The sequence below is a fragment of the Symphodus melops genome, assembly GCF_947650265.1.
Source record: "Symphodus melops genome assembly, chromosome: 21".
Lineage (NCBI taxonomy): Eukaryota > Metazoa > Chordata > Actinopteri > Labriformes > Labridae > Symphodus > Symphodus melops.
Window position 1 is genome coordinate 18119974 of NC_136711.1, and position 26386 is coordinate 18146359.

Below are 26386 nucleotides of genomic sequence, written 5' to 3' on the forward strand. Positions count from 1 at the left end.
TTGTCCCGGCTAATTTGTCTGAAAACAGAAAGTTAGTCTCACAGAAAGTGTTGGGCAACGATGACGTTCGTGTTATGAGGCGTTTGTTCACGTCTGTCGAGGAGTTCAGGTACAGGGCGCAGATAAAGAGCTCAGTGAAAGTGTCAGACCGTTGTATGATTAAGCTAATCTGACTCCGTAACCATGGCAACTGGAGTGTGCAGAAGGTGATGTAATATGTTTTGGAGGGAAACATCCATCTCTGTCTCCCTTTTCATATTTGTCACTGTTATTGAATCCGTGTTTCTTACACTTTATGAGTCCCTTGATTGACTTGCTCTTCGTCCTCGTCTTTACTCTTTCACTTGGCATTTATCTAACACTGTGTGGTCACCTCTTTTTGTCTAATAGGCCTACTTTCTTTGTTCACATGCACCATCACTGTACCCCCCTCCCCTCCTCTTTCTTTGCCGCCTTACTTGCTTTCTATGAAATTTTAAATGACTGAGAAGCTGAGTGCAGCTTGTTTACTTCCATTACAGCAAATTGCAGACGGAGATAGATAGGCAGTAAATCTTACATCTTGATGTTTTAGAAGCAAACTGGGAGGGGATTTTTTTTTCAGAAAACGAAGCACATTTGTTAAGTTTCCATTCCCCCCATAACAATTGTTACCGTAAATTCCGGACTATAAGCCGCTACTTTTTTCTCACACTTCGAGCACTGCGGCTTCTACTCCGGTGCGGCTAATGCATGGATTTTTTATGGGGGACAATGTGCTTCTGCCGCAAAAACATTTGACTTCGTCACGTCGGATCTTAATATCAGTCATTGTGCGCTTCATGCACGCACCCTCATCATGGAAAACACATGGAGAAATGCATATGATGTAGCTTTCAAGTTAAAGGCGATCGACCTGGCTGTCAAAGAAGCTAACAGAGCTGCTGCACGTTAAGATGACACTGACAGCGACAACAGAGACTGAGGAAGTGAGTAATGAAGTCATTCTGAGGCAGTGAATGGATGGACTTTTTCTTGTGAAATATATTACGGTCATCTTTTTCATCAGCCGTGTTACAGACACCGTCGGCTAGGCTTCGTATTGTAACGGTTCATGTTGTAAAGTCAGTAGTTGATAATGTGTTCATAATTCCGATTATGTGGAGAGTCAGTGAATGCACCAGCGAGAACGTGTTGAGTGGCTGTATGAGAGAACGCTGGGGGAGAGAGTTGGATTGTTACGGCAAGTTATGACAGCTCTCTGCTGTAAACGGCGTGGTCACGGCCGACAGTGATCGGGTTATTAAAAGTTATTATTTGAACGCTCTCGTCGTCCTTTAACGTCCGTACGGACGCTACAGTATTTGCGGATGTTACCGGTAGCCTACGTCTGTGTAAATAGCTCTTGTTATAGCGTGGACACCTGCGGCTTATAATCAAGTGCGGCTTATATATGTACAAATACATTTATTTACTTATTTTTAGCCGGTGCGGCTTATATCCAGGTGCGCTCAATAGTACGGAATTTACGGTACTTTCAGTACAGTACTTTTTAGTCATTTTTCAAGATTTATTTTTGGGCCGTCATAACAGAGACAGGACACTGAATAGAGTCGTAAATCAGGGCGAAAGAGAGCGGGAGATGATGTGCGTGAAAGGAGCCACAGGTTGGATTTGAATCCTGGCTGTCCACAATACCTGGGACACTAATCATCATCGTGTCTATTTGAAGTTGTGACTTCCTTTCCTTATAGGTTTCATTTTTAGGGTAAGGCAAACAAAAAAATAGGTTATTAAACAATTTATTAAGCTACACAGGTTCACGTCAGAACTAGTTAGCTGGTCAGAGACGTCCTGAGGCGAAGTGGTGGTGACATTGAAGTCATGCGATCATGGTGTAGTTTGCTTGCCTTGCCTTTTTACTTCTGTGGATTGCATTAACGCTTCAAAAATCATAAAAGCGTTGTTCATTTTTGAAGATTATGTTTCTGAACCAAAACGCAAAAGCACAACAAATGTGTGTATTTGCCACAGAGCAATGATCCAAATAATCAGATGCAAAATCCCGTTTTGTTTTTTTCCCAAAGACCCCATTGCGATACGAAATTCGAAATGGACAACAGCCTCTGTACATGTGGCGCACAGACTAACCACTAGGACTAGGTCAACAGCCTCGTACTTTTTTTTTTCTACTTTCAGCTGTTTTTAAGTCAGTTGTCTGTGTTGACTACTGTCGTGTTGTTGAGAGTGGAGTGAATGCCTGTAAAGATTTGGAAGTCATCCTTTACCTTCTACCTTTATGAAGTTGAAGATGTGGGGAAAAAACGTGAATCCTTCAGGAGTTTTGTCGACCCATCAGTGCTTTTCATATTGTCAGTGTGATTGTGGTACCATGAGTGCCGTCACTCTTTGAATCACGACAGCTGAAAGTGTGATCCTCTCCATGAGTCACTTCATGTATTTCGGTTTGAACCAGTTTGATATCTGACACATCACACGTCGCCCCGATGTTTCTGTAACCGCAGTAAAGGCTGATGGAAGGGCGCGAACATATATGAAGTTAAAAAAGAAAGAAAGAGAAGAAGTGCAGTGATAATGTAAAGACAGAAAGACAGAGGGGGTTTCTGAATGGGAACATTGAGAGTACTGCAGGTCGCCTGCTGGGAAAAACCCAGACTGTTCCTCACACACACTGAGACGCACGTCATCAGAGTCTGTGTGTTTGTGTGTACAACCAGTGAAGAAGACTGTGTGTGCTTACAGTAAAAAGTGCCGTCATGAATCATGTCTTGATACAGCGATGATGCAGCCAGCGAGCTCATCAGGTCTGCTTTTGAGTGTGCCATCGTTTAAAACAAACAGAACACCTCCCAGAGCATCATCAAAGAAACACACATGCCCTCCTCTTTGTCACTTACTAACGACACACATGAACAAGCCTGCACGGACACAAACACACACCAATATTCACAATGTACAATGCACATAAAAAGCACACACGTTCAATAAGAAGAGAGGAAGTGCACACACATTTCTGAGCTGACATAAATCAGATTTAGTGATCATTTATTTTATTATTGTCAGTTTCAGTGTTAGAATATTTGCTCAAACTCGTGGTTCATGCCACTAAGACTTATATATTATATTTTTTTATGATTTCCTATGCATCATTTTCTCATATACTAATTATCATAAATTTAAAACATGGCAATGTTTTTTTCTTGCATTAATCTGCGAAAAACAACAGCAGAAAGTGTGATGTCATCGAATTTCCCTCGGGATCAATAAAGTATCTATCTATATGATAACTGACCTCCAAGATCAGCACCCGTGGCGGCTCCACGTGGGCCCACGCCATGGGGTTCTGTGCTCACCGCGGCAGACCTCCTACTTGTCGCGCATCGCCCTCGTGGCAAAAAAAAAAAAAAAAACAGGCTAAACTCACGCAACACAACCATGACTGCCAGAATAACAGATCCCCAACACCAAACCCTCTCAATAACACAGCCATCATTAATTCCATTCATTCATTCCTGCTATAAGAATTCCCATTAATTTAGCTAAAACCACATGTTCTGCAATGTGGCTGTCACTGATACACTCATGCTTCATCATGCTCAAGTTAGCAGTTTGTCATGATTACTTATGGAGAGAAAAAGATGGCTGACACCTGGAGACCCAATAACCTACTTTCCAAGATCACCTTCATTGCTTCCTCACCTCTCTCTCTCTCTCTCTCTCTCTCTCTCTCTCTCTCTCTCTCTCTCTCTCTCTCTCTCTCTCTCTCTCTCTCTCTCTCTCTCTCTCTCTCTCTCTCTCTCTCTCTCTCTCTCTCTCTCTCTCTCTCTCTCTCTCTCTCTCTCTCTCTCTCTCTCTTCTCCCTGATACTGCTGTTTTCTTTTCACCTTCTCATTTCTCATTCGCTCTCCTTCCTCACTGCTGCTCCTCTCTCCTCTACCACTTTCCTCCCCTCTCCGTCTCCTGCCAGCAACTTCATGCCTGCTTCTTGATGTGTTGCCATGACAGCATGCCAAGGTGTCATCTCCAGGGTCATTTGCATGCATCTACTGAGCATGCCCAGCAGAGCGAGGTCAGGATACCCGTTCTGAAGTGGCTGCATCCTGTTGAGCTCGAATATGCTCACTTGTGTGTATGTCTGTGTGTGTATGGAAAATACACACTTTTTATGTTTTTGTGCGTGTGTGTGTGTGTGTGTGTGTGTGTGTGTGTGTGTGTGTGTGTGTGTGTGTGTGTGTGTGTGTGTGTGTGTGTGTGTGTGTGTGTGTGTGTGTGTGTGTGTGTGTTTATACATGGATTAGGATGATTAGTATCTTTATCGGAAAGTTCATGACTAATTAACCTTTATAATGTCAGAAGGGTTTATCATTCCACATGGACTATAGTGCAGCTTAAACATACAAACACACACACACACACACTACACCAACATGAGTATTATGGGTGTGTAAGTATTTGTTTTCCAGTCGTTTGAGATAATCCGTGAAGACGTTTTATTTTAGCTTAACTCATTACGCGAGTGATCATCCTTGACTTCTGAACAATTTATTGAATGTGTTAACGTCTTGCAACGAGGCTAAAAATAAAATAACACCACTACACCACACTTGTATGCTTGTTATGAGAGTTAAAATGTGCACCATTTTAATCCAATAACTCTACATTCCTGGACACTCTCGAGATAATTAATGAATATTCTTCCATTATGTTTACATGACGCTGGACGGCCATACTGCTAAATCTATGCAGGAAATAAATATACATAATATTCAGAATTACTGTATAAAACGCAGGTGAAGTTCCTTAATAAGATCTATTTGTTGCTGTGGAGGAATATGAAATATGAAGGAGGTCTGATGTGGTCTGATTTGGCCTCATCGCAGCGTAGGGATACTCCGCTTTGCCATGCTATTTGTGGCTCGTGCATCCGGTTGCCGTGGAGACAGCTGGCAGAGAGCCAGCAGGAGACTGAGGCTGACCTCAGACAAACAGACAAAACAGACAGGTGGATGTAAACACTGCAGACAGACAGATGATTGACCTCTCTCTCTCTCTCTCTCTCTCTCTCTCTCTCTCTCTCTCTCTCTCTCTCTCTCTCTCTCTCTCTCTCTCTCTCTCTCTCTCTCTCTAAGTGACCCTCTTGCTCTCTCTCTCTTTGGTGGTCTCAGTTAACCATTGTGCGTCTTGTACCTCGGTCTACAAGCTGTTCCCTACTCTCTCTCTTTTTTTTTTAAGCTTCTGCAGGTTAACAAACATTTGAAACTTAACTTTACTGACTATAAACACCAGGGGGCAAACCCTCAGAAGAAAAGGATCACAAATTTACATTTCATCAAGTGATACAGATTTTTTTTAAGCTTGTTTCTACATCATCGTCCATATCACTCATGGGACGTCTCTTGTCCAATCAGATTGCTTGGTCGCAACTAAGCCTGCTTGTACCTTAAAGTTGGTGTTGCATTTGGCGCCCCCCTGTGGACAAAGTTTGTAGCATTAGTTCCTATTACGAGCTCTGATGAGCTTTAAACGTTTCTTGATCAGGTTGATAATATTTCGTTTTTCTTTGAAAACCCAGAACAAAAGTTAGCTGTATCATCTGACCCTGCGTTGAAAAAGTGGATTTCTGAACTTGATTTAGAAATTCTAATTTTGGATTTTACTACTTTCATTATTGAGAAGAGAAAAAGTGGATGTTTGTGTTGCACAGGTGAAACGTGTGATTGGAATAGAAATGTTGAAAGTCCATTTACAGAGTGTCGGATTCCTGGTGTGTGCTTTGTCAGTGTTGACTGAGCGACACGGGAAGAAATAAAGAGTGTAATAAAGAGTTATAGAGAGTGAAACAGACAGAAGAGAGATCGAGGCCGTGATCTGTCGAAACAATCGGAGAGTTTCCGAGACGAGACAGCTGAGAGAAACCTCCAGGGCTGCAGTGTCATGTACCAGATCGTTTATTTGTTTCTTTATGAAGCCTCACTGGATACTTGAGACTAATCCCAGTATCTAATGATATGAACTGGTTAAAGAAGCAATCTCAATTTTCAAAACATGAACAAACCAACACTAGTTTCATTAATTATTCCTTAATTACAGAAAAACACGATGCATGAAGGTTACAAATAGAAACATTTGACCTTGGGTTTATTGGTATTACTGTAGATCTGCAACATCCATTTAATTGTAGTGAGTTTGTTGTTTGGTTAGGCTGAGACAGGATTTCCAGCATGGCGGCTGCTGCTGCTGAGTCCTCCGGCGCCCCCTGCAGGAACAGATGGGTGACGTCGCTCTGACTTGGTCTGTTAATATTTCCAGGGCACGATTGTCCCCTGTGATCATGACACAGGCTGGACCAACACACGACATTGATGATTAAGGACAGGACATCCAGGCGTCCTGCTCTGGGTGATAAGACTCGACGATCAGCAGGTTAACGGGTGTTTGACCAGATAAGAAACAAATACCGCTTGATGTCGGAGACTCCGAGATAAACACAATGTTGAGTCCTGCATCAGAGTCTAGAAACGTCTTTCTCTGTCAGTGCAACTGCACGCAGCTCTATGGTTTCTGGGTAATGTAGTCGCCAAAGGACAGCTGGATGTGGTTCACATTCCTGGCAGTGTGTAAGGTTTCTAAGTGGAGGTACGAGCCATAATGAAGCCGAGGAGTTTAATTGCATCTGATTTGAAGTTGTATGATATTGATTCAGGATGTGGTGGTGGTGGGATGTAATGCAGGGCACATTAGAGTCATATCCATTGTGGGAACACTGAAATGCTACCACAGAAAATAGGATGTTTTGAATTGAAGACTTTAATCATTACAGATTTTTAACTACTAGAGAAGTAGTGTGTCGGACACTAAGAGCGAGGTCTTTTAGGGTCGACGAGTTTGACTCCGGCCAGTCGTCTTCCAGCTGGATCTCAGCCGAGCTGACAGAAACACAAAGTGAGCGAGCGGAGTATTTATTGATGCAGGTTGGAGCTTTTTTATTCTAATGAAACACTTAAGGAAGCACATGTCTGATTCAATTTGACATCCGCTGCAATTTAAATCGTTTTACTGTGAAGCAGAAACGAGGAACTGCTGGATTCACACAACAACAACAACAACAACAACAACAAAACATTTGAGCTGGATTGATACAGAATTCAACCAGTTAAAGCACGAGGTAGCAGTAAATAAATCTCATCTTAGATTGATGATAAGATTCCTGAAATAAGGCGTTTTTATTCAAATACAACGATCATGAAATACAGTTCATATCTGGAATAAAAGCCAACAGCATGCTGCCTTTTCTTTACGTGCAATGCTGCCTCTCAGTGGTCAGAAATGGAACTACATCTATTCTGATTATTATCGTTGAATATCTGAGCGTCATGCACAAAATGTGATGTGGTGTGGTGGTGTTTTTGTCTGCAGTTATTCTGACAGATAAATTCAAAGAAACCACCTGAGACTGTAAATATTTATTTACAAGTCAAAGTCTCACAGAAGCTACACGAACAAGTGATGAAGTTCAGAAGACGAACACATTTATTTGTTGAAAAACATGTTTAGTGTAAAAATCAGAAAGACAGAAACAATAACGGTTTAAAGCTCAATTCTTCTTTCTTTCCTTCTTTGTTTTTTTCCTGTGAACAGAATACAGATTAGGCCAAGACTGACTTAGATTTCATTCTTTAATATGCTCAATTATGTAAAAGTAAAACATGTTAGGAAAGACTTCAGGATCAAAAAACAAGCATACCAAAAGAAGGTTTTATCTCGGTGTTGAACTGATGCTCGATCACTCAACAGAAAGCTCTTCCTTGTTTGGATCACAAGGCCTCACAGCGGTCCGTTTTATCTTGCAGGAAAAATCAACTCTCTTTATTGGCTTCAGGATTTATGAAGGCTGTAACTTGAAGGGATGAAATTGTTTTTGAGCCTAGCTTCATGTGTAACTTAATAATTCATATGGCCTCTGGACACCTGAAAGATTTAACATGTAATAAAAAACAGAGCAGGGAATGTGAAAGTCCCACATGGCCACTAGAGGGAGCCAGACACCACAGAACACACGTGAATGCACTTATTTTAACAGAACTGTTTAAAGTATTTTATGGTTATTTATTCATTTGGGTTTTTTTGTTTGTTTTTTTTAAGCAAATTTACTTTTTTTTATATATATTTATATATTTTTCTTTCTGGTCCGGCTTCATTGTAAAGCCTCTTCTCTTCATTTTAAATGGGAGGGAGCCAAACGTTATGCTCTTTATGCATGCATGCATCAAACCATTTGACACACACACACACACACACACACACACACACACACACACACACACACACACACACACACACACACTGACGTCACATGCATTAACTCGCTTTCCCTCTGTAAAGATTGGCTTGAATGTCGACATATGAGATGGTGAGGTGTGTTTGTGTACATGTGTGTGTGTACAGTGTGTGTGTTTATGTGTACAGTGTGTGTGTGTGTGTGTGTGTGTGTGTGTGTGATCAGGAGTGTTTGCTGTTGTCCTGACGTATTGATCAGCTTGTTTCTCTCTAAATGAACGCTTCAGCACCTTCTGTGATTATGATTCATGACATGTTGAAGGTTTGGCTGGATTGTAATTTCACTTCGTGTTTCTGTGCTTTCATATTGATAGATTATTCTGCCGTAGCAAAAATTAACATTTTCATTTATGAAATTAAATGAAGATGTTTCTTTACTTTAATCTGTGCATAGCTAGTTTTCTGTTGTCATGTATGAAAGGAGTCTCCTCGAGGACATGCTGTAGTCAATCCTTTAATCGTGCAATACCGTTTCCACCCTGTGGAGGCCGCTGTTGTACACACACACACACACACACACACACTCACACATGGATTGATGAACTGCAGTTTCATGCTCGAGTGCACTGAGTGGTTTGCTGCAGGGAGTGACTACATCAGCAGCTATAGAGACAGAAGACTGATACAAAGAAGGAGACAGAAAACAGGAGCAGAAGTGTTGGAGAAAATTGTGCTGTGATGATGAATGTGTAAAAACTGACGGTTGTGTTTTTGTTGCTGACCCACATCGAACGCCTGAGTTTGCTGTTTCTTTCAGAGAACACGTACTGTAATCTTTTTTTTTTTTTTTTTTTAAGCAAAGCCAGGGAGGCTGCAAAGTAAGATTTTAAGCCTGAAAATCATTCCAAACTCTTAACTCTTAAGACATCATCATCTTCTGTTAGGTCAGTGTTACATCTCTGATCCATGTGCAGAGAAATCACCTGCTGTTAATCCAGCTTCAGCACAGACAGAAAGCCTTTAAGGGCCAGACATCCCATTCAGAGGCTCCTCTTACAGACGCAGATAATGGAGGATTAATCCAATGAATCCTATCTTAAGTCACTCTGACTGATGACTTATTATAGTGCAGAACAGGAGCGAGGCAGACACTAAGTGGGCTTGTACACTCTACTCTTTTTTGGGAGCATTTCGTTTAAAGTATGGTCTACTATGTGTAATACACTGAGAGCACCTTAAAGGGATACTTCACCCATTTGCATGAAGCTGTGTATCATTAGAAACATGGTAGTAGTGTTGAATGGTCGTGAATCCAGCCCTCATTTTGCCCTGAGACGAGAAAAATGTGTTTTTCTTTGCCTGGAAGTTTTCTTCATGTGATGCAATATGACGCTTTTTGCATCACATGAAGAAAACTTCCAGGCAAAGAAAAACATATTTTTCTCGTCTCAGGGCAAAATGAGGGCTGGATAGACGACCATTCAACACTACTACCATGTTTCTAATGATACACAGCTTCATGCAAATGGGTGAAGTATCCCTTTAACTTCATAACATGTCGAATAAATAACATGCGTGTCGTGTTTGAGCACGTCGGAAGCATCCACACTAAAGTCACATGATCACAGAGCTGTAAACTTTGATGCAGTACTCAAACTCAAAAGATATTGATACTCGGGGTGCAGGTGGCTTAGCGGTAGCTGTCGGGTGACAGCTGGCTTCACATGTTAACCAAGCGGTGACCTCCGGTGTTAAAAAGTTCAGTGCAGAAACCTACAACATGTCGAGTGTCACATACACACCCTTTCAAAACAGGCAGTTTTCACAGCAGGAGTTAACGTGTTTACAGCCTGGTTCACACTGTGCAGGCGCTGAATGTGTTGATGGTGCGTTTTGATAGCAGGTACGTAGCTGACCTGATTGACAGGCGGTTGAAGTGTCATGGTTCGTCAAGAGGCACAATACCTGCCTCAGTTCCAGCTCTCAGCTTGTCGTCAGGTTGACTGAATCAGGTCAGGATTTCCAGCATAGAGACTCCAAACCCTTCAGGAGGAGATGGGTGGCTTCATTCAGGTTTTTAATATTTATATTTTATGATTTTAAACCAGGAACATAAATGCAGTGAGGTTAAATATCCACAGACGCTGCTGAATATGAACAAAATCAAGTCATATTGTATGTTCAGTATATGTACACACACACACAGGTGCTTTACTAAATTAGCTGCACTGTGTTTACACTGGATGCTGCATTAAACGCCACTCTGGTCAGATCCCAGTGTCTGCTCGCTGTGTGTACGCTGGTTGGCTCACATCCAGAGGGAGAAAATCTGGGGCACAAGCTGCGGAGGAGCTCGGCTGTTAAACTGAAAGGTTACATCACAAACACAGTGAAAACATAAAGTGGTGTGTCGTGTGACCACGTTCTCAGTGATGGCACTCTGTGCTGCGAACCATAAAGAGAAGACGTCTGAGCTTATTCGATCTCCCCTGAGCTGCAGAAAACCTGACGCTTCAAGAAAGAGGCAGGACGGATCTTTTGCTGTTAATTATTCTATACATGTCGTATGATTGAAACATCCTCTCCTTCTCCTCTTTGTTATTGTCACTGATGGGCGGGACCACCTTCTACCAGGTAGCCAATTACGGCAAACATGAATCCCAGACAGCCAATAGAAAGCCTGCTCTTCTGTCACATGTCCACTTCATGGACCACGGGCACATCTCCTCTCTCCCACAGTGTTAATATTCAAAGGCTGCAGTCTACCGACATGAGCTCATACCAGCACACACACACACACACACACACCCCTACATGCACAATCCCATGTGAGACATAAAAACATGCAGAGTTGTATTGATCTCTTATTGCAGGCTGTACATCTCATTAAAAACAACAAAGAAAACATCGTATTAGAATTTAGCTTTTTTTTCATAATTGCTTTTTATATTTGAGGGCAGAAGTAGTTTATTATTATTATTATTATTAGTATTCCACAGGGAATCCCCCCCCCCCCCCACACACACACACACACACTCCTGAAGGTATGATTGTCTCATATCTGAGTATGTCAATGTGTTAAGGAATAATACATAAGGATCTTAATAATTGATTTAGTAATTATTATTATTTTTTTTTAATATTTATAGTTTTACAACAAACAGTAAACACCAGGTGTCAGAATCACAAGGTAACTCTAGATATGATATGTGATATGTGTCTCATGATTACGACGATATCACAATATAGTGATTCTGTTATAAGTTATCAATCATGTTCATCACAACATCTGATTATCTGAAGAATATGAAGAGTCAGTTTCACCTCGTACCGTAACGTCTTTTCACCGCTGTCCCACACCATCCTGCCCGTCTTCTTCTCCTTTTATATGTCTGTCTTCTTCTCCTTTGGCCGGATAACTTCCACTCATACCTCACTCATTCATCTCATACTGTGCGTGGGGGTTCGATCCCCGGCCTCCATAGGGGCTGCTAAATCTTGTTTGGGGGATTATTGTATCGAGAGGGGAGGGGGGACAGCGGGTGTGTATTGCATTGTAACCGATGTTTTGTACTGTAACCAATGTCTTGTGTCTTGTGTCCTGCCTGTCTGTATACTGCTACTGGATGCCTATATATATATATATATATATATATATATATATATATATATATATATATATATATATATATATATATATATATATATATATATATATATATATATATATCTCTATCTATCTATCTATCTATCTATCTATCTATCTATCTATCTATCTATCTATCTATCTATCTATCTATCTATCTATCTATCTATCTATCTATCTATCTATCTATCCATCCATCCATCCATCCATCCATCCATCCATCCATCCATCCATCCATCCATCCATCCATCCATCCATCCATCCATCCATCCATCCATCCATCCATCCATCCATCCATCCATCCATCCATCCATCCATCCATCCATCCATCCATCCATCCATCCATCCATCCATCCATCCATCCATCCATCCATCCATCCATCCATCCATCCATCCATCCATCCATCCATCCATCCATCCATCCATCCATCCATCCATCCATCCATCCATCCATCCATCCATCCATCCATCCATCCATCCATCCATCCATCCATCCATCCATCCATCCATCCATCCATCCATCCATCCATCCATCCATCCATCCATCCATCCATCCATCCATCCATCCATCCATCCATCCATCCATCCATCCATCCATCCATCCATCCATCCATCCATCCATCCATCCATCCATCCATCCATCCATCCATCCATCCATCCATCCATCCATCCATCCATCCATCCATCCATCCATCCATCCATCCATCCATCCATCCATCCATCCATCCATCCATCCATCCATCCATCCATCCATCCATCCATCCATCCATCCATCCATCCATCCATCCATCCATCCATCCATCCATCCATCCATCCATCCATCCATCCATCCATCCATCCATCCATCCATCCATCCATCCATCCATCCATCCATCCATCCATCCATCCATCCATCCATCCATCCATCCATCCATCCATCCATCCATCCATCCATCCATCCATCCATCCATCCATCCATCCATCCATCCATCCATCCATCCATCCATCCATCCATCCATCCATCCATCCATCCATCCATCCATCCATCCATCCATCCATCCATCCATCCATCCATCCATCCATCCATCCATCCATCCATCCATCCATCCATCCATCCATCCATCCATCCATCCATCCATCCATCCATCCATCCATCCATCCATCCATCCATCCATCCATCCATCCATCCATCCATCCATCCATCCATCCATCCATCCATCCATCCATCCATCCATCCATCCATCCATCCATCCATCCATCCATCCATCCATCCATCCATCCATCCATCCATCCATCCATCCATCCATCCATCCATCCATCCATCCATCCATCCATCCATCCATCCATCCATCCATCCATCCATCCATCCATCCTGCAGCCACACGTCCGACGTGTCCTCGCTAAGACACTGAACTCCAAGTTGCTCCCGCGGCTTCATCAGTGATGTTTAAGTGAGTATGAATGGGGATGAGTTACCTCTGATGGACTCTTAACAGCAGCCTCTTCCATCAGTGTGTGAATGTGAAGGTGTGACCTGCAGTGTGAAAGTGCTTTGAGTGAGTCAGAAAACCAGAAGAGAAATATTCAAGCTCATGTACATTTACATGACATGTGGTCATGTGATCTGACATATAAACCTGTTTAGAGCACCGTGTGCTTTTAAATTGAAATCTGGATATTTATACTGTTTTGTAGGGACGAGAATTTCATTAAAAATTACTGTTAGAAAGTCGATGAATTTGATTATTCTTGGAAGAGGGGGTTTAGGGGGACGAGCGTGGACGGCGAGACCAGGATGTACTTAGTTGGTTAGCTTGATGAGGACACAAAGAAGCATCACAGTCGTGGTACATTTAACTCAAGAACCCAAATATTTTACTCTGAAAGAGATCGTGACTTATGTTCGGAGAGTTGCCAACCGACTCACTGCCAGCTGAGCCATAAAGAAGTCAGTCTGTCGTCACTAATCGTGCTGTGTAACTGCATATAGGCTTCAGTTTAGTTTGAGTTACGATGAATGTGATTTATGATGAATGCAACATTTTGTCTGTTTCGTCAGCTCTTGTCTTTTGGAGCGAAGGAAGAAAAGTGTGGACGGAGGCAGCGAAGAGGCTGAGCGAGAGAAGTTTCATAACAGGAGCATCATGACTGCACTCTGCACACTGTGCTATACAGGAGTGTGTGTGTGTGTGTGTGTGTGTGCGCTATATGCACCCCGTGTGAAGTATCATCCTCCTTTTCTCGCTTTATCTCAGGCAGCTGGTACTGAGCAGAGGTATTCATCCATCCCTCCTCCCTCTTCTTTTTTTCTGCTGTCCCAGCTGCTCTCTCTACCTCTCTCTCTGCCCCCTCCTTCCTCCGCCCTCCTCCCTCCACCCCCTCCTTCTCCTCCTTTCTCTACCTCCTTTCCTCTGTCATTTCCATCCTGTTCACATGTCCCGGCAAGGCGTCGGTGACTGAGCGTGTGTGTGTGTGCGTGTGTGTGTCTGTGTGTTTGAACATTGGGAATGGCTCAGCTCAGGTGCAGTCATCCGGCTGTGGGGACCAGTCCAGCAGGCAGCAGGACCAGTTTATTTACCCAGACAACAGAGCTCTCTTCTGGGCTAGAGGCTGGAGCTTAAGCCCATAGTTGGACCTCCAACCTTGAAGCTCTACTTCTTGTAACTGAACAGTTTTTTTTTATACCTTATTCTTAATCAGAAGGACAATCTGAACTGACTGTGGATCATTAGAGTAGCTCTTTTTTTATTTGTATGATTAGCACTTGTTTTGCACTTTGATTGGAGTCTGTGGAGGAGCCTCAAGAGGTGAAACAGAGGAGTATGTCCTGCCTCCGTTCTACCCAAACTGGATCTGTCCATCTGCCAAGTCTGGATAGCTGCCTAGGGAAATAAAGAACAAAAGACAGAGGGGAAGAGTTACACACAAAAAAAAGAGAAGAAAATCCTCTTTCACACCTGTCAGGGCTCCTTCTCGGACAAAAGCCAAGGGAGGAGGAACAAAAAGACAATTAAGGAGCGAAGAATTAAAAAAGGTTCAAGAGGAGACTCCGTCCCTCCGTGCATCCCTCCTGCTCCGCGTTTCCCACCTGTGAGGATTAATTGGACTGGAGCAGCATGGCGCACGCCGCCTCGCAGTTGAAGAAAAGGGCGGATGAGAATCTCAACGCTGTGGAGGATGAGAAGGAGAAGAAGAGGGCGGCGAGGAAGCGTTCTCGTGAATTGAAGAAAAAGGTAGAGAAAGAGGAAAAGACAGGGGGGGAAATAACAGGGAGAAAGAGACAAAGGGAAGTGATGGAGGATTGAGAGCTGACAGGAGAGAGAGAGAGAGGCTGGAGACGTTTCGGTCTGGTGGAGGTTCTCTTTTGTCATGATGCAGCCTCCTCACACTCACACTCACACACATGCACATACACACTCAGTGTGATAAGAGGGGTGGTCCCGATGGGAATAATCAGGGAGGGGAGAAGGAGGGGTAAAAGACAGAAAGATGGATGAGAAGAGAGCTCGGACAGGGAAGAAAAAGAAAGATAACAAGGGTTGTTTATAGAGGACAGTTTGGTATTTTAAGCAGCAGTGTTGCTATTAATATGTGTGTGTGTGTGTGTGTGTGTGTGTGTGTGTGTGTGTGTGTGTAGAAATGATGACTTGTTTTTGACTTATAAATACTTTTTTTTTCAAAAGTATGTCATGCACACACCCACAGACACACACTCTCAAGTTGCTTGTTTTGTCATAGCAACTTTTTACCTCCCTTTGATAGGATGCTTGTATAATTCTGTGTGTGTGTGTGTGTTTGGGAATTGTCCTCAGTCACCCTGCTTTGTTTACATGAAACATTTCGTATAAGAAATCTTTTTTTTTCTTTGCGCCATCACTTGTGTTTGCGCCATTTGTGTGTGTGTGTGTGTGTGTGTGTGTGTGTGTGTGTGTGTGTGTGTGTGTGTGTGTGTGTGTGTGTGTGTGTGTGTGTGTGTGTGTGTGTGTGTGTGTGTGTGTGTGTGTGTGTGTGTGTGTGTGTGTGTGTGTGTGTGTGTGTGTGTGTGTGTGTGTGTGTGTGTGTGTGTGTGTGTGTGTGTGTGTGTGTGTGTGTGTGTGTGTGTGTGTGTGTGTGATTTGGTGAGAACATTTTGTTGAGCAGGAATTCAGCGGAGGAATCTGCACTAAAGTCCAAAGCGTCATCAGTCACACCCTGCGGTTAGGTGTGGGTTGAATTGGTGCGTGTGTGTGTGTGTGCGCTGGTGTGTGTGTGTGTGTGTGTGTGTGTGTGTGTGTGTACATGCGACACTTTACAAGGACGGACCTGGACGGACCAGACATTCATGATCTGATCAATAGTTCTGACTTAAAATCAATAATCACACTTGCTGTTGTGACAAAACAATTCAGCTAAAGGCTTCAGTGTGAATAACTTTGTCCACCTGTGTGTGTGTGTGTGTGTGTGTGTGTGTGTGTGTGTGTGTGTGTGTTTTCTGTCTGTTTGTCTAGCTGTGATTGGTGCGGTGCTCTAAATCATTTGTGTTGGGGCTCAGTGTACATGTTGACATTTCGGTTTGTGTGTACATGTGTGTGTGTGTGTGTGTGTGTGTGTGTGTGTGTGTCCATGTTGAATATAGCCTGAGGTCGTCATTAGTCCGGGGTTAGCCACCTGTCACAGAGAGTCAATAGCGAGTGACCTCATTAGCATCAAGGTCAGAATATAGAGAGGTGACTTCTGGTGGTGGACCAAGTCTTGAGTTGTGGTTAAAAACAAAGATGTTATATTTATAATGAGACAACTTCCTCAAACTGAGGATGAAAGACACAAATGACCAAGTTGTTAGCGGTGGTATGGCTCATGACTTGGGAGTCATGCGCTTTTCTTTCCACGTTTAAACGTCTTTTTTTTCATTTGGAGATCAAGAAATCTGATTTAAAAAAAAAAAAAAAAATCCTGAAAGTATCTTTTTTGAAGTGCAGCAAATAAAGACAAAACAGTGCTCGGAAATGACTCATGTCCTATGATGTCATGTTCATTTCAAGCAACAATAATCTCACTTATTAATTTCTCATTATCTTTATTTTTTCAAGTATTAAAGGTAATTACACAAAAAAAAAAACATACTTTTTTTTAAAAACAATTGTGATGCATCAGCCTTTGCTACCAAAAGGAAGTAAGAACATCCATGTCAGGTACACACAAGTTTAGAAATCAATCCCGACACCACAGGTTCAACAGTAGTGTTAATCACATTTTGACAGCAGTAATCCATTTGAAGGCATCAGAAAAAATGGATTGTTCTCTGCCAGGTTGGATGTGTGCTTGATCGACTGCACAAAGACGAGTTTTCATCGAACGCAGGAGGAGACTCAGGGAAAAAACTCCGTCACTGAAGAGTCACGAGAGCTTGAATGTGATCAGGAAAGGAGGAGGGCGTTTTGACCTTGACAGCACAAGCTGAAGCCCGAGCCTGGATTATTAGTAATGGCGTTTCTATTAAGGCAACAGGTGAGAGAAACGTGTTGCTGTGGTATTAAGCACGTAAGGTGACATCAGCACTTTCTCAGTGTAGGGAGGGTATCGGCTACCCTCGTCCTCACTATGGAGGTAAATCCATAACACTGTCTGCCCCCGGGTTGATTCTTGGCACCATGGTGCAAAAATATCCTCTCCCTCCTCGGATCACATCACCTCAATTACCTTTCTTTTCTTTTCATTAGCTCCCCCCCCCCCCGCCTCTCTGTCTCTCTTGTGCCATCTCTTTACCTGCCATGGCTGTTTCTGTCTCCCTGCAAGACAATGCAGAGATAACAGATACTACGCTACACTAGGTGTCACTGTCTCTCCCTTTTAACTTTCCTGCAGTCCATTTTACTCCCTTATGGGAATTTTAAAAAAGTACCTTCTCAAGATTATTGATCCTGGACGTGTTTAAGCCTAGACGTGGTTAAGTTAGCTTAGCATGCCAAGGACAAACGGGGGAAACAGCTAGCTTGATTCTCTCGAAAGTTGCTTTAGTTTAGCAGAATCATGAAGAGCACTTTAACCTTTTTTCATTTCCCCTTCTGGTTACTCTATCGTTCACACTTCTGCTAAATGATTAAGAGAGTGATGCACATCACTTCTGGAAACGTCCTTTGCCTACATTTTCTTATAACTGAATTTTGTGATGCATTCAGACCAGTTCATGTTGACGCCAATCCTGAAGCACAATCTATTGCGTTTATGGGCCTTAGCTACAGGAAGCTGAGAACAGAAGTCATGCATTATGAACACCACAGGGACCAATGTAGCACAGCTTCCAGTAAAGCTATTACTGTAGCTGCAGGCTTCAAACAAACAGCATTACTTACGAACCAGCTATGCTAGTCGTCCGGTGTCAGTCTGTTTTTTGGTTTGCCGCCTGCTGAACTGGCTTCATACGTAGACTGCTGACGAGTCTGGAGCGTCTGTTTTTGTGATTTACTGCTCTACTAAAATGTGTGGTTCTACGGTGCACTTTTAAGTATCTCCTCCTCTTTTCTTATTGAAGCATCAGTCATTATGAAAAGTGTAGCAACAATATTGGTATTGGTGCAAAAAGCTGACCGTCCGGCGCAGAACAAGAGAGTAATACTTCCTTCAGCAGGGGCTGAAATTGGCAGCGGGACGGTTTCATTGTGAAAGAAGCCTGAAGGCGGAGACGTGATATGAAAACACGTCTCTAAGTGGAGACTGCTGGCATCACTTCCACTCTTCTGCTTGTTCCAATCAATTCAGCCCCCATGCTTTTAGTGAAGGTGTGACTCCAGACTCTGAAGCAATCAGTCTCACCTCACTCACCTCTGCCCTTTGTCTGAAAAAGCAAATATACATTAGGCCGGCGTGGGCAGTGTTGCCAACTTGGCGACTTTCTCGCTAAATCTGGCGACTTTCCATATCCTCCTGGTGACTTGTGTTATCAAAAGCTACTGGTGACAAGTCTAGCGACTGATCGACTGTTTCACTGGCAAAAAACCTAAAAACCAAGAATCAGCAGAAGAGTTCATTTGTAGTTCTAAACATATTTAGAGTTTTTTACTCATTTTGTGTCTCTCCCACAACGTTATTTCTCTTCTACAGCGTCCATTACGATTAGTCTGCATACATACTGCCAATTATGCAAATTAGGCGATGACGTCATTTAGGACAGCCAATAGCTGCTTTCCTTACAGAGGAGTTGGCGACACATGGCATGAGCAAATAAACTGATACAACAAACCCCTATTAAGCGAACCATCAACCGTGCAGCCTGCAAACATGAGCTAACACATTGTGGACAGCTCGCCATTAAACATCAAGGAAGAAAGTGCACAGAAAATAGAACGCTAACATTTGAGGATCGAGCAAAAATTGGAGAAAATATGATTCTGATTCTGGGAACGGTGGAACGAGATGCAGCTCAAAAAATGCAGATTTGGTGACTGCTGATGCAAAAATAAGACTTTCTCTCGAATGTTCCTTCTTGTTAGCGCCTGCACACCTTTTCACCGGGGCGGAGGGGGCTCACATCTCAAAAGAACATGTCGAGAGATGTCGCTGCTGTTTTTTAAATTTTTTTCTTATTTTGAAGTGAGAGGTGGGGGGATGGAAATGCTGCTTCTTCAGAGGTTTATTTTTGGGACACACTCGATGCGAGGCCTCCTCTCTTGATTCTCCGCTCTGCCACCCCCCTACACCACCTCAACTCCCCTCTCTCTCTCCCCTCTCTCTCTCTCTCTCTCTCTTTTATCCCCCTCCTCTTCTTCCTCCCTCCCTCGCTGCATCTCTGTCAGCTGGCAGGAGGCTGTATTGTTCTGCCACACTTCTGCTTCTGGGACTGGGGGGAGTAAGCAGCATCAACACTCAAACACACACACACACACACACTCGCGCACACACACACGTCCCCTGTGAGCCGTCATTGTCCCACATTAATCCCCCGACACCAATTTGAGCCAAGATTCATATTTGACGCCTACATATTCTTTCTGCTCTTTAGCCAGTGAGTCTATTTCTCTTTGTTCCCTCCAGAGCTGCTGCACATATATAAATATTTAATCCTTACAACTCTTATTGCTCTCTCTGTATCAACACAACTACAGCTGTGTAGTAAAAAGGACGTTGCATTAGAGTAAATGAAAAACATTATAGGGTCTTTTTAAGGGAATAATCCAAAATTGAAGGTTTACTTAAACCGGTAAATTATTTGAAAAATTCGACCTTTCTTGTGTAAGAATTCAAAACGATCTTTGAGTTCAGAAGATTCGATGTAAACGTCTCTGAATCTCTCACATATCTCAAAGGTTCATTTATCTCTAGACGTTGCGCTGGTATTGAAAAGCAGTGATGCTTGTAATTGTTTTCAAATAACATTTTGTGCAACACGACTCCTAATTGCAAGACGACGCTCATGCAACACACCGTGCTGATCGTATGAACATGTTGTTAAATACGAGTTGGTGTTAGCATGAATTCTTTAATGCATTTTTAAATTGTAGATGAACATTGAGAACAGTTTTCTCTTTAAAACTCCTGTAATCATTCTGCATTTTTATCCTCTTTGGTCGTAATAATAATCTTCACTATGCAGATTGATTTTCAACAGTTTTCTCACATTTTATAAACAACAAAAAAATAAATTGGCTCCTTCAGAGAACGATTGAGAACCTGATTGATAACGGAAATAATCAATATTCACTGCTCTTGATTGCTTCTTTTCTGCTCTCTCTTTCGCACGCCACATGTTCCTTCTAATTTAATCCAATCCATTCTCCACTGACTTCCGTTCATCAATCACTTTGTCCCCTGAAGGGAAAGAAAAACAACACAGGGCGGATCTGTACAGATGTTCAGCTAAGTTTATCTTTTTAGTAATTTGAAGGTTTTACAGATTAAATCCAGAAGTCCTGCAGACTCATCGTGGTCGTACAGATGAGATCAAGATAAATCCAATTGCAAAATTGTGTGTGTGTGTACACATGCTTAATGCCACCAAATCTTTTTCTGGTGTCTCCTTTGTCCTAGCAGTCATTTCAGTAATTTTACACAGCGTGGAAATAACATATGATTGACTTTTCACCCTTAAGCTAACCCAAATCATGGTCTCGTACCACGATCGTACTTTTTCCACAGCTTCTCGTAGAGTATTTTAGCATAAAATATGGTATCTTATTGCATCGTGGCAAAGTGAATCTTGGAGTGTGTCGTATCTAGAGGTTGAAAAAAAAAAAAGGTTCTTACCTTCTGAGATTTTAAATAGATTCATAAATTTTTAAAAAAATATGTTTTTTTGGGCTAATTTGTCACTCCCTGCTAAATGCTAACGCTAACTCTCTCACTCAGTAGAATGTCAAGTGCGGAGCAGCAAGAAATTCAGCCATGTCTCACAAGATGACTGGAGAAGATCCTGAAGCATTTACTTATTGAAACAATGAACTTTGGATCCATGGATCCACAATCGTTTTAAATCGAAAATAGATTCTCAATCTAATTGCAAGACGCGTAAGCTTTGCACACGTGGAGCATCTTTAAGCTGGAGTCACCAGATGCCAACACAGACTTCTGACAGCACTCGGCTCAGGAGACAGAAACGAGTAACCTAACTGGAGAGAGAGAGTGTTCTGAATAATAGAGTGACTCCATTACAGAGCGGAGGAGAAACGACAGCTGGAGCGGGAGAGAAGAGACAGAATCTGGAAAAAAGAAAAAAAAAAGGATTAGGGAGGGTTAGTTGGGGGGGTGAGGAGATCGAGAGGAAGAAAGAAGTTAACAAGTTACCATGTTTTACACCATCTCATTGAGGGTTTCTCTCGCTTTAGGATTGGTGCAGTGTGCCAAGCATCCTGATTGGTGGATGGGGTTAGAGAGGGAGCTGGAACACTTTACACCCCCAACATGCTGAGATACATGAGAGAAAGAAGAAATCAAATTAAAATTGGAGAGCAGATATGTGGAGAGAGCTGCAGGAGAGCTGACTGATAAAGGGAGAAATTGTGTTGTGAGATGAAGGAGTTCGGGGAGGGATGTTTTTTCTGTTAGCCCTTTCATCCCCCCCCCCCCCCGATTCCCTGCAGCTCTGCACTCTCCTCTAATTTGGAGGCTCGACACTAAGAACTGGGACGCTCCATTCATTTATCCACACACACACACACACACACACACACACACCCACACACACTTTCATTCCAGCGCACCAATGTTTTTGTTTTTGTTCTCTACAGCTGGATTAGCTATTCACAGGGTAAAATCACAATATATTCAATTAATGAAATAAGACACCTCTTTGTGTGTATGTGGCTTTTACAGGCAGTTCTGACGTCATACATAAAGCAGCACTGATTTTTGTGAGCTGACATTATTAGAAATTGAGTTTTTGTTGCTTGTTTTAGATTTTAAATTGTCGTTAAGCGGTTCATTATAGTGAAGCAATCCAGTGTTGTTACATAAGGGAGTGCTGTTAAAACCCTAGTTTGTAAAATATTAGTTTCAGGGCTTCCTTCTACAAAAGCAAAACATAAAGATGTCAGATTTGATGCTTCTCTCTGGAGCCGAGAAAAAAAGATCCATGAACTACTCGATTTTAAGAGATCTCGTCTTCACGGACTCAATCAGTCTTTAAGTTCAGACATGTAACTTTTCCTCTGTTGTAAAAGAAGAGATAACCAAGCATTGCTCTGTGTGTTGTGCTCTTATGTTGGTTACAGCATTCAAAAGAAAAGAAAGACTCACATATGATGCGTACTGTAAGTGAATGCTACGATCAGGGAAACACTGGCAGCCAGAGAAAAACCGGGGGGCAGGATTACGCGTATGTCCTCAGTGGGTGAGGTGTTGATGAGTGGCGTGAGTCCAGCAGCGAGTCACGACGCAGATCGGTCTGTGCGTGTGTGTGTTTGTGTGTGTGTGTGTGTGTGTGTTTGTGTGAGAGAGAGAGAGAGGGAGTCCTCTCCGCTGTTTTAATCCCAGGGTGCAGCAGACATTTTGAAGGTGAGCACCAGGAAGGAGACCTGTCTGAGACAGACAGACAGACAGACAGACAGACAGACAGACAGACAGACAGACAGACAGACAGAGACACAGACAGACAGACAGAGACACAGACAGACAGACAGACAGACAGACAGACAGACAGACAGACAGACAGACAGACAGACAGACAGACAGACAGACAGACAGACAGACGAGGGTTCAGCATGCGGTAGAAGTATCGTTCGTTTCTTCTTTAAAACTAAAATGTGTCGTTTTTTTACTTCAAGCTTTGCTTTGATTTTGATTTCAGTTCGAAATAACCTCAAACTAGTTCATCCAATATTCACTGTTTCATGAGGAAAATATCCCAGCTTTAATAGTTCAGAGTATTTACAGTAGAGACCACGTCAGTGAAACTATGAGGGCAAAAATACAAAAACAAAAGAATCGTTCAATAATCATAATCAAGGAAAAATGTTCAATTAATCGTGATGTTAATTTGAGGTCAGCTCTTCTCTCTCAACCCTCACGGGTTTATGAGACGCCAGAAATACACTCGCTCTTCGTCCTCTTAGACAGCTCAGTCTTCATTATCAAACCGGAAGAAATCAGCATTAACAGGAGACATGTTTAAAGGTTATCCACTCCTCACTTGTAGTGTAGAAATATATCCAACTTCTCCTCAGGCTCTTCTGGGATTTAACAAACAGAGCAGAGGCCTTTATAACAGAAGCTTCTGTACTTCAGTGCAGACTCTCTACATTCAAAACAAAAAAATTAAGGAACGTTCTTGTGGTTAGCTTTCCATAATTTTAGGATCAATAAGCATCCACTACAGTACGACATTTCAAAAGTTTCACCTTTGGGATTTTTACAAAGTCAAGAAATAGAACATTTTGTTTGCACACGCACAAACAAGAAGTTTGTTTTGGCTTCACACTCGTGCTCAAGGGCGACACCTACTGGATCAAAAAGTCGCACATTCTTCCTTCAAAAGAGGAGCTTTTATGACGTCAAAAAAAAAAAACTGTCTGGAGATTCTGATAAATTGTTTTTATTAAATGGGATGAAAACACAAAGTCATGTGAAGTGAATGATGTAGTAATGAGAGAAAGAGAAGTGCTCTATTTGAGATGAGGTGAGAGAGAGAACTCCAGACTGTCAGACGTCTAAGTGGAAGTCTCAGCCCAGTGAAGGTGACTGGTCATGGTCATGAGGCCTGAGAGTCAGCAGAGGGAGGAAATAACGATGCTGCTGATGTTGTACATCCAACTAAAGTGCTCGATTGATTTCCCGAGCAATTCCTTAATTGCCTTTTGACTCACTGAGCCGGAGAGCTGAAGGCTGCTGCTCCCCGTTATCCGTTTCATCTGTCGTGTCATCGTCGTTGGCTGATGCAGAAAAACTAAACGAACTCTTCGTCTAATAATCCACTCACAGATTATTTTACACGACTTCTTCCTGCGTGCACATTGAAACATCTGCAGATGATCGTCTGCAAGTTTCAGGAACTGTCGGCTGTGTGGTGTTAAATCTCACCAGATCCACAAACTCTACTTTTAAGACGTTTCATTTAGGGAGCAGTGTGTGTTTATAAACCCTTCGCTCAATTCTCTGCACTCTGGCAAATCTCCAGACGCCGTCGGGATGGGCTCTAAGCAGCTGAATCCATTCAACTCAACCTTAAATGCCTCTTTTCCTGCCAGCCGTCTAGTAAAAAGTGTGTGTGTGTGAGATGTTGGGGTTTCAGGAGGTAATAGTCTGAAGGAGGGTGGGATACTGGAGAATCATCCTTTTAAATGTTGCAGTGATGCTAACCCCGAAACAGCCTCCACAACCGGAGACTCTTCCTCTTCCTCTTTTTGCTGTGAGGTGCAGGTGTGAAAGGAAAGTCTGTACATTTTCGATGGTGGATTACAGATGTTGTAAATGTCTTTGAAACAGTCGCTGGTCTGCATGCATGAAGGGCTGCTGTTGTCGATCCCGTGCAGCACACTCTGCAGCTCTCTTATCGCTCTGTGGGCCAGGACAGATGTTAATTTATTCATGAGCTCTGTCTCTGTCACATGACATTAAACCTAACACTGGTACAGTATAGCTGAAGATTTTCGCAGTTTTTTTTTTTTTTTTGGCCTCACTGTGTTTGTAGTTTGCAGAAGTCAAGTCAGATTGACGGTTTGGCTCCCAGATCTGAGCGGACAGTCTGCGTTAAGGTGTTTCTGTCTGATCTCGGCCCCCCCCCCCCTCTGGGCTGGTCATGTCCACCTTATCACACACACACACACACACACACACACACACACACACACACACACACACACACACACACACACACACACACACACACAAACTCAGACATACATACACATATAGGAGCAGCCTGACATCAGCACTGCTTGTAATACAGCAGCAGCAGAGCAACGTCATCTCTTTCATCCAATCAGGAGACAGCGGCACACATCTGCCAGCCAATCAAATGAGGACAAATGAGGGACAGAGGCTGAAGAAGTAGTTGAAAAATAAAGGCTTCCTGACGCACACAGCATGTGCCTGATGATTGTCTGGAGTTTGGACATCTTTGATAGAGACTATAAATAAGCCAAAAAACCAGCGATGACTCAGCATTTTTAAGTATCAATAAAGAGATCACAGATCTGGAGTCTCTTACGTTGGAACTGCAAAGGAGATGAAAACGAGAGCAGAGAGGAGGAGGAGGAGGAGAGGGAGGAAGAGATACTCTGTGTTTTCAGCCTCCCATCGAGTGCTGTGAGAGTCCTGAGACTGCAGTAGACGAGCAGCCAATCAGATCGCAGCACTCCACAGCCAAGCGGAGGCACTCACAAACATACAGTCAAACACACACACAACCTGTGCATCCCTATAGCTGCCCATTCTCTGCTGATTTCATAACATAAACAGTCAAAAATAGATGTTTTGATACAGGTTTTAAAGGTACTAATTACTAATACAGAACAAATAATATTATGGATTTAGGACTTTTAAAAAGAGTCCTGGTTGCTTTTGTTGATTTTTGTAAAATCAATCAGTGAGAGGCAGTCATCGTTTACATGTAAGGAGTCATCTGACGATTCATATCTGTTTTACTGCAGTGGATGTAGTACCGCTTACTGACCACTAGGGCCTGATAGTGGACCTGTAAATTAATGAGCAGGAAGCAGGCGAGCTGAGAGCTTTGTGTGTGTATACAGGTGTGTGTGTGTGTGTGTGTGTGTGTGTGTTAGTTTTTGTACTTATTTAACCACATCAGTTTCCGTCTCTGCAGCATGTTTTTAAAGATGTTAAATCAAGAGACGAATTTGCTTTAGGAGATAAAATTATTGTATTAACAGAGATAATATTTGGCATAAAAACTGTATTTTTACTAAAAAGAAATCTCTCCTGAGCTTAACAGTGAGATAGTTCACATTATATTTGTCCATTACTTGATTACTTGAATATTATAAACTGTTAAAGATACACAAATACGTCATAGATCCCTCACCTGTAACATGTTTCATATTGATCATAAATCATATT

The 26386-nt window shown here is 42.5% G+C and overlaps 1 protein-coding gene across 7 annotated transcripts in view; it reads left to right on the forward strand.

Annotated features, from left to right (window-relative positions):
- LOC306817478 (ankyrin-3-like) overlaps positions 1-26386 on the forward strand; it is a 117448-nt gene that overhangs the window by 9329 nt on the left and 81733 nt on the right. The window contains exon 1 of one of the 7 annotated variants that reach the window (XM_079334386.1): positions 13952-15135. The exons of the other annotated variants lie outside the window; for them this stretch is intronic. Within the exon in view, the coding sequence (XP_079190512.1) occupies positions 15019-15135 (117 nt within the window). The 5' untranslated portion in view covers positions 13952-15018. Of the gene's footprint in view, positions 1-13951; positions 15136-26386 lie in introns of those variants that run through there. 7 annotated transcript variants of the gene reach the window in all.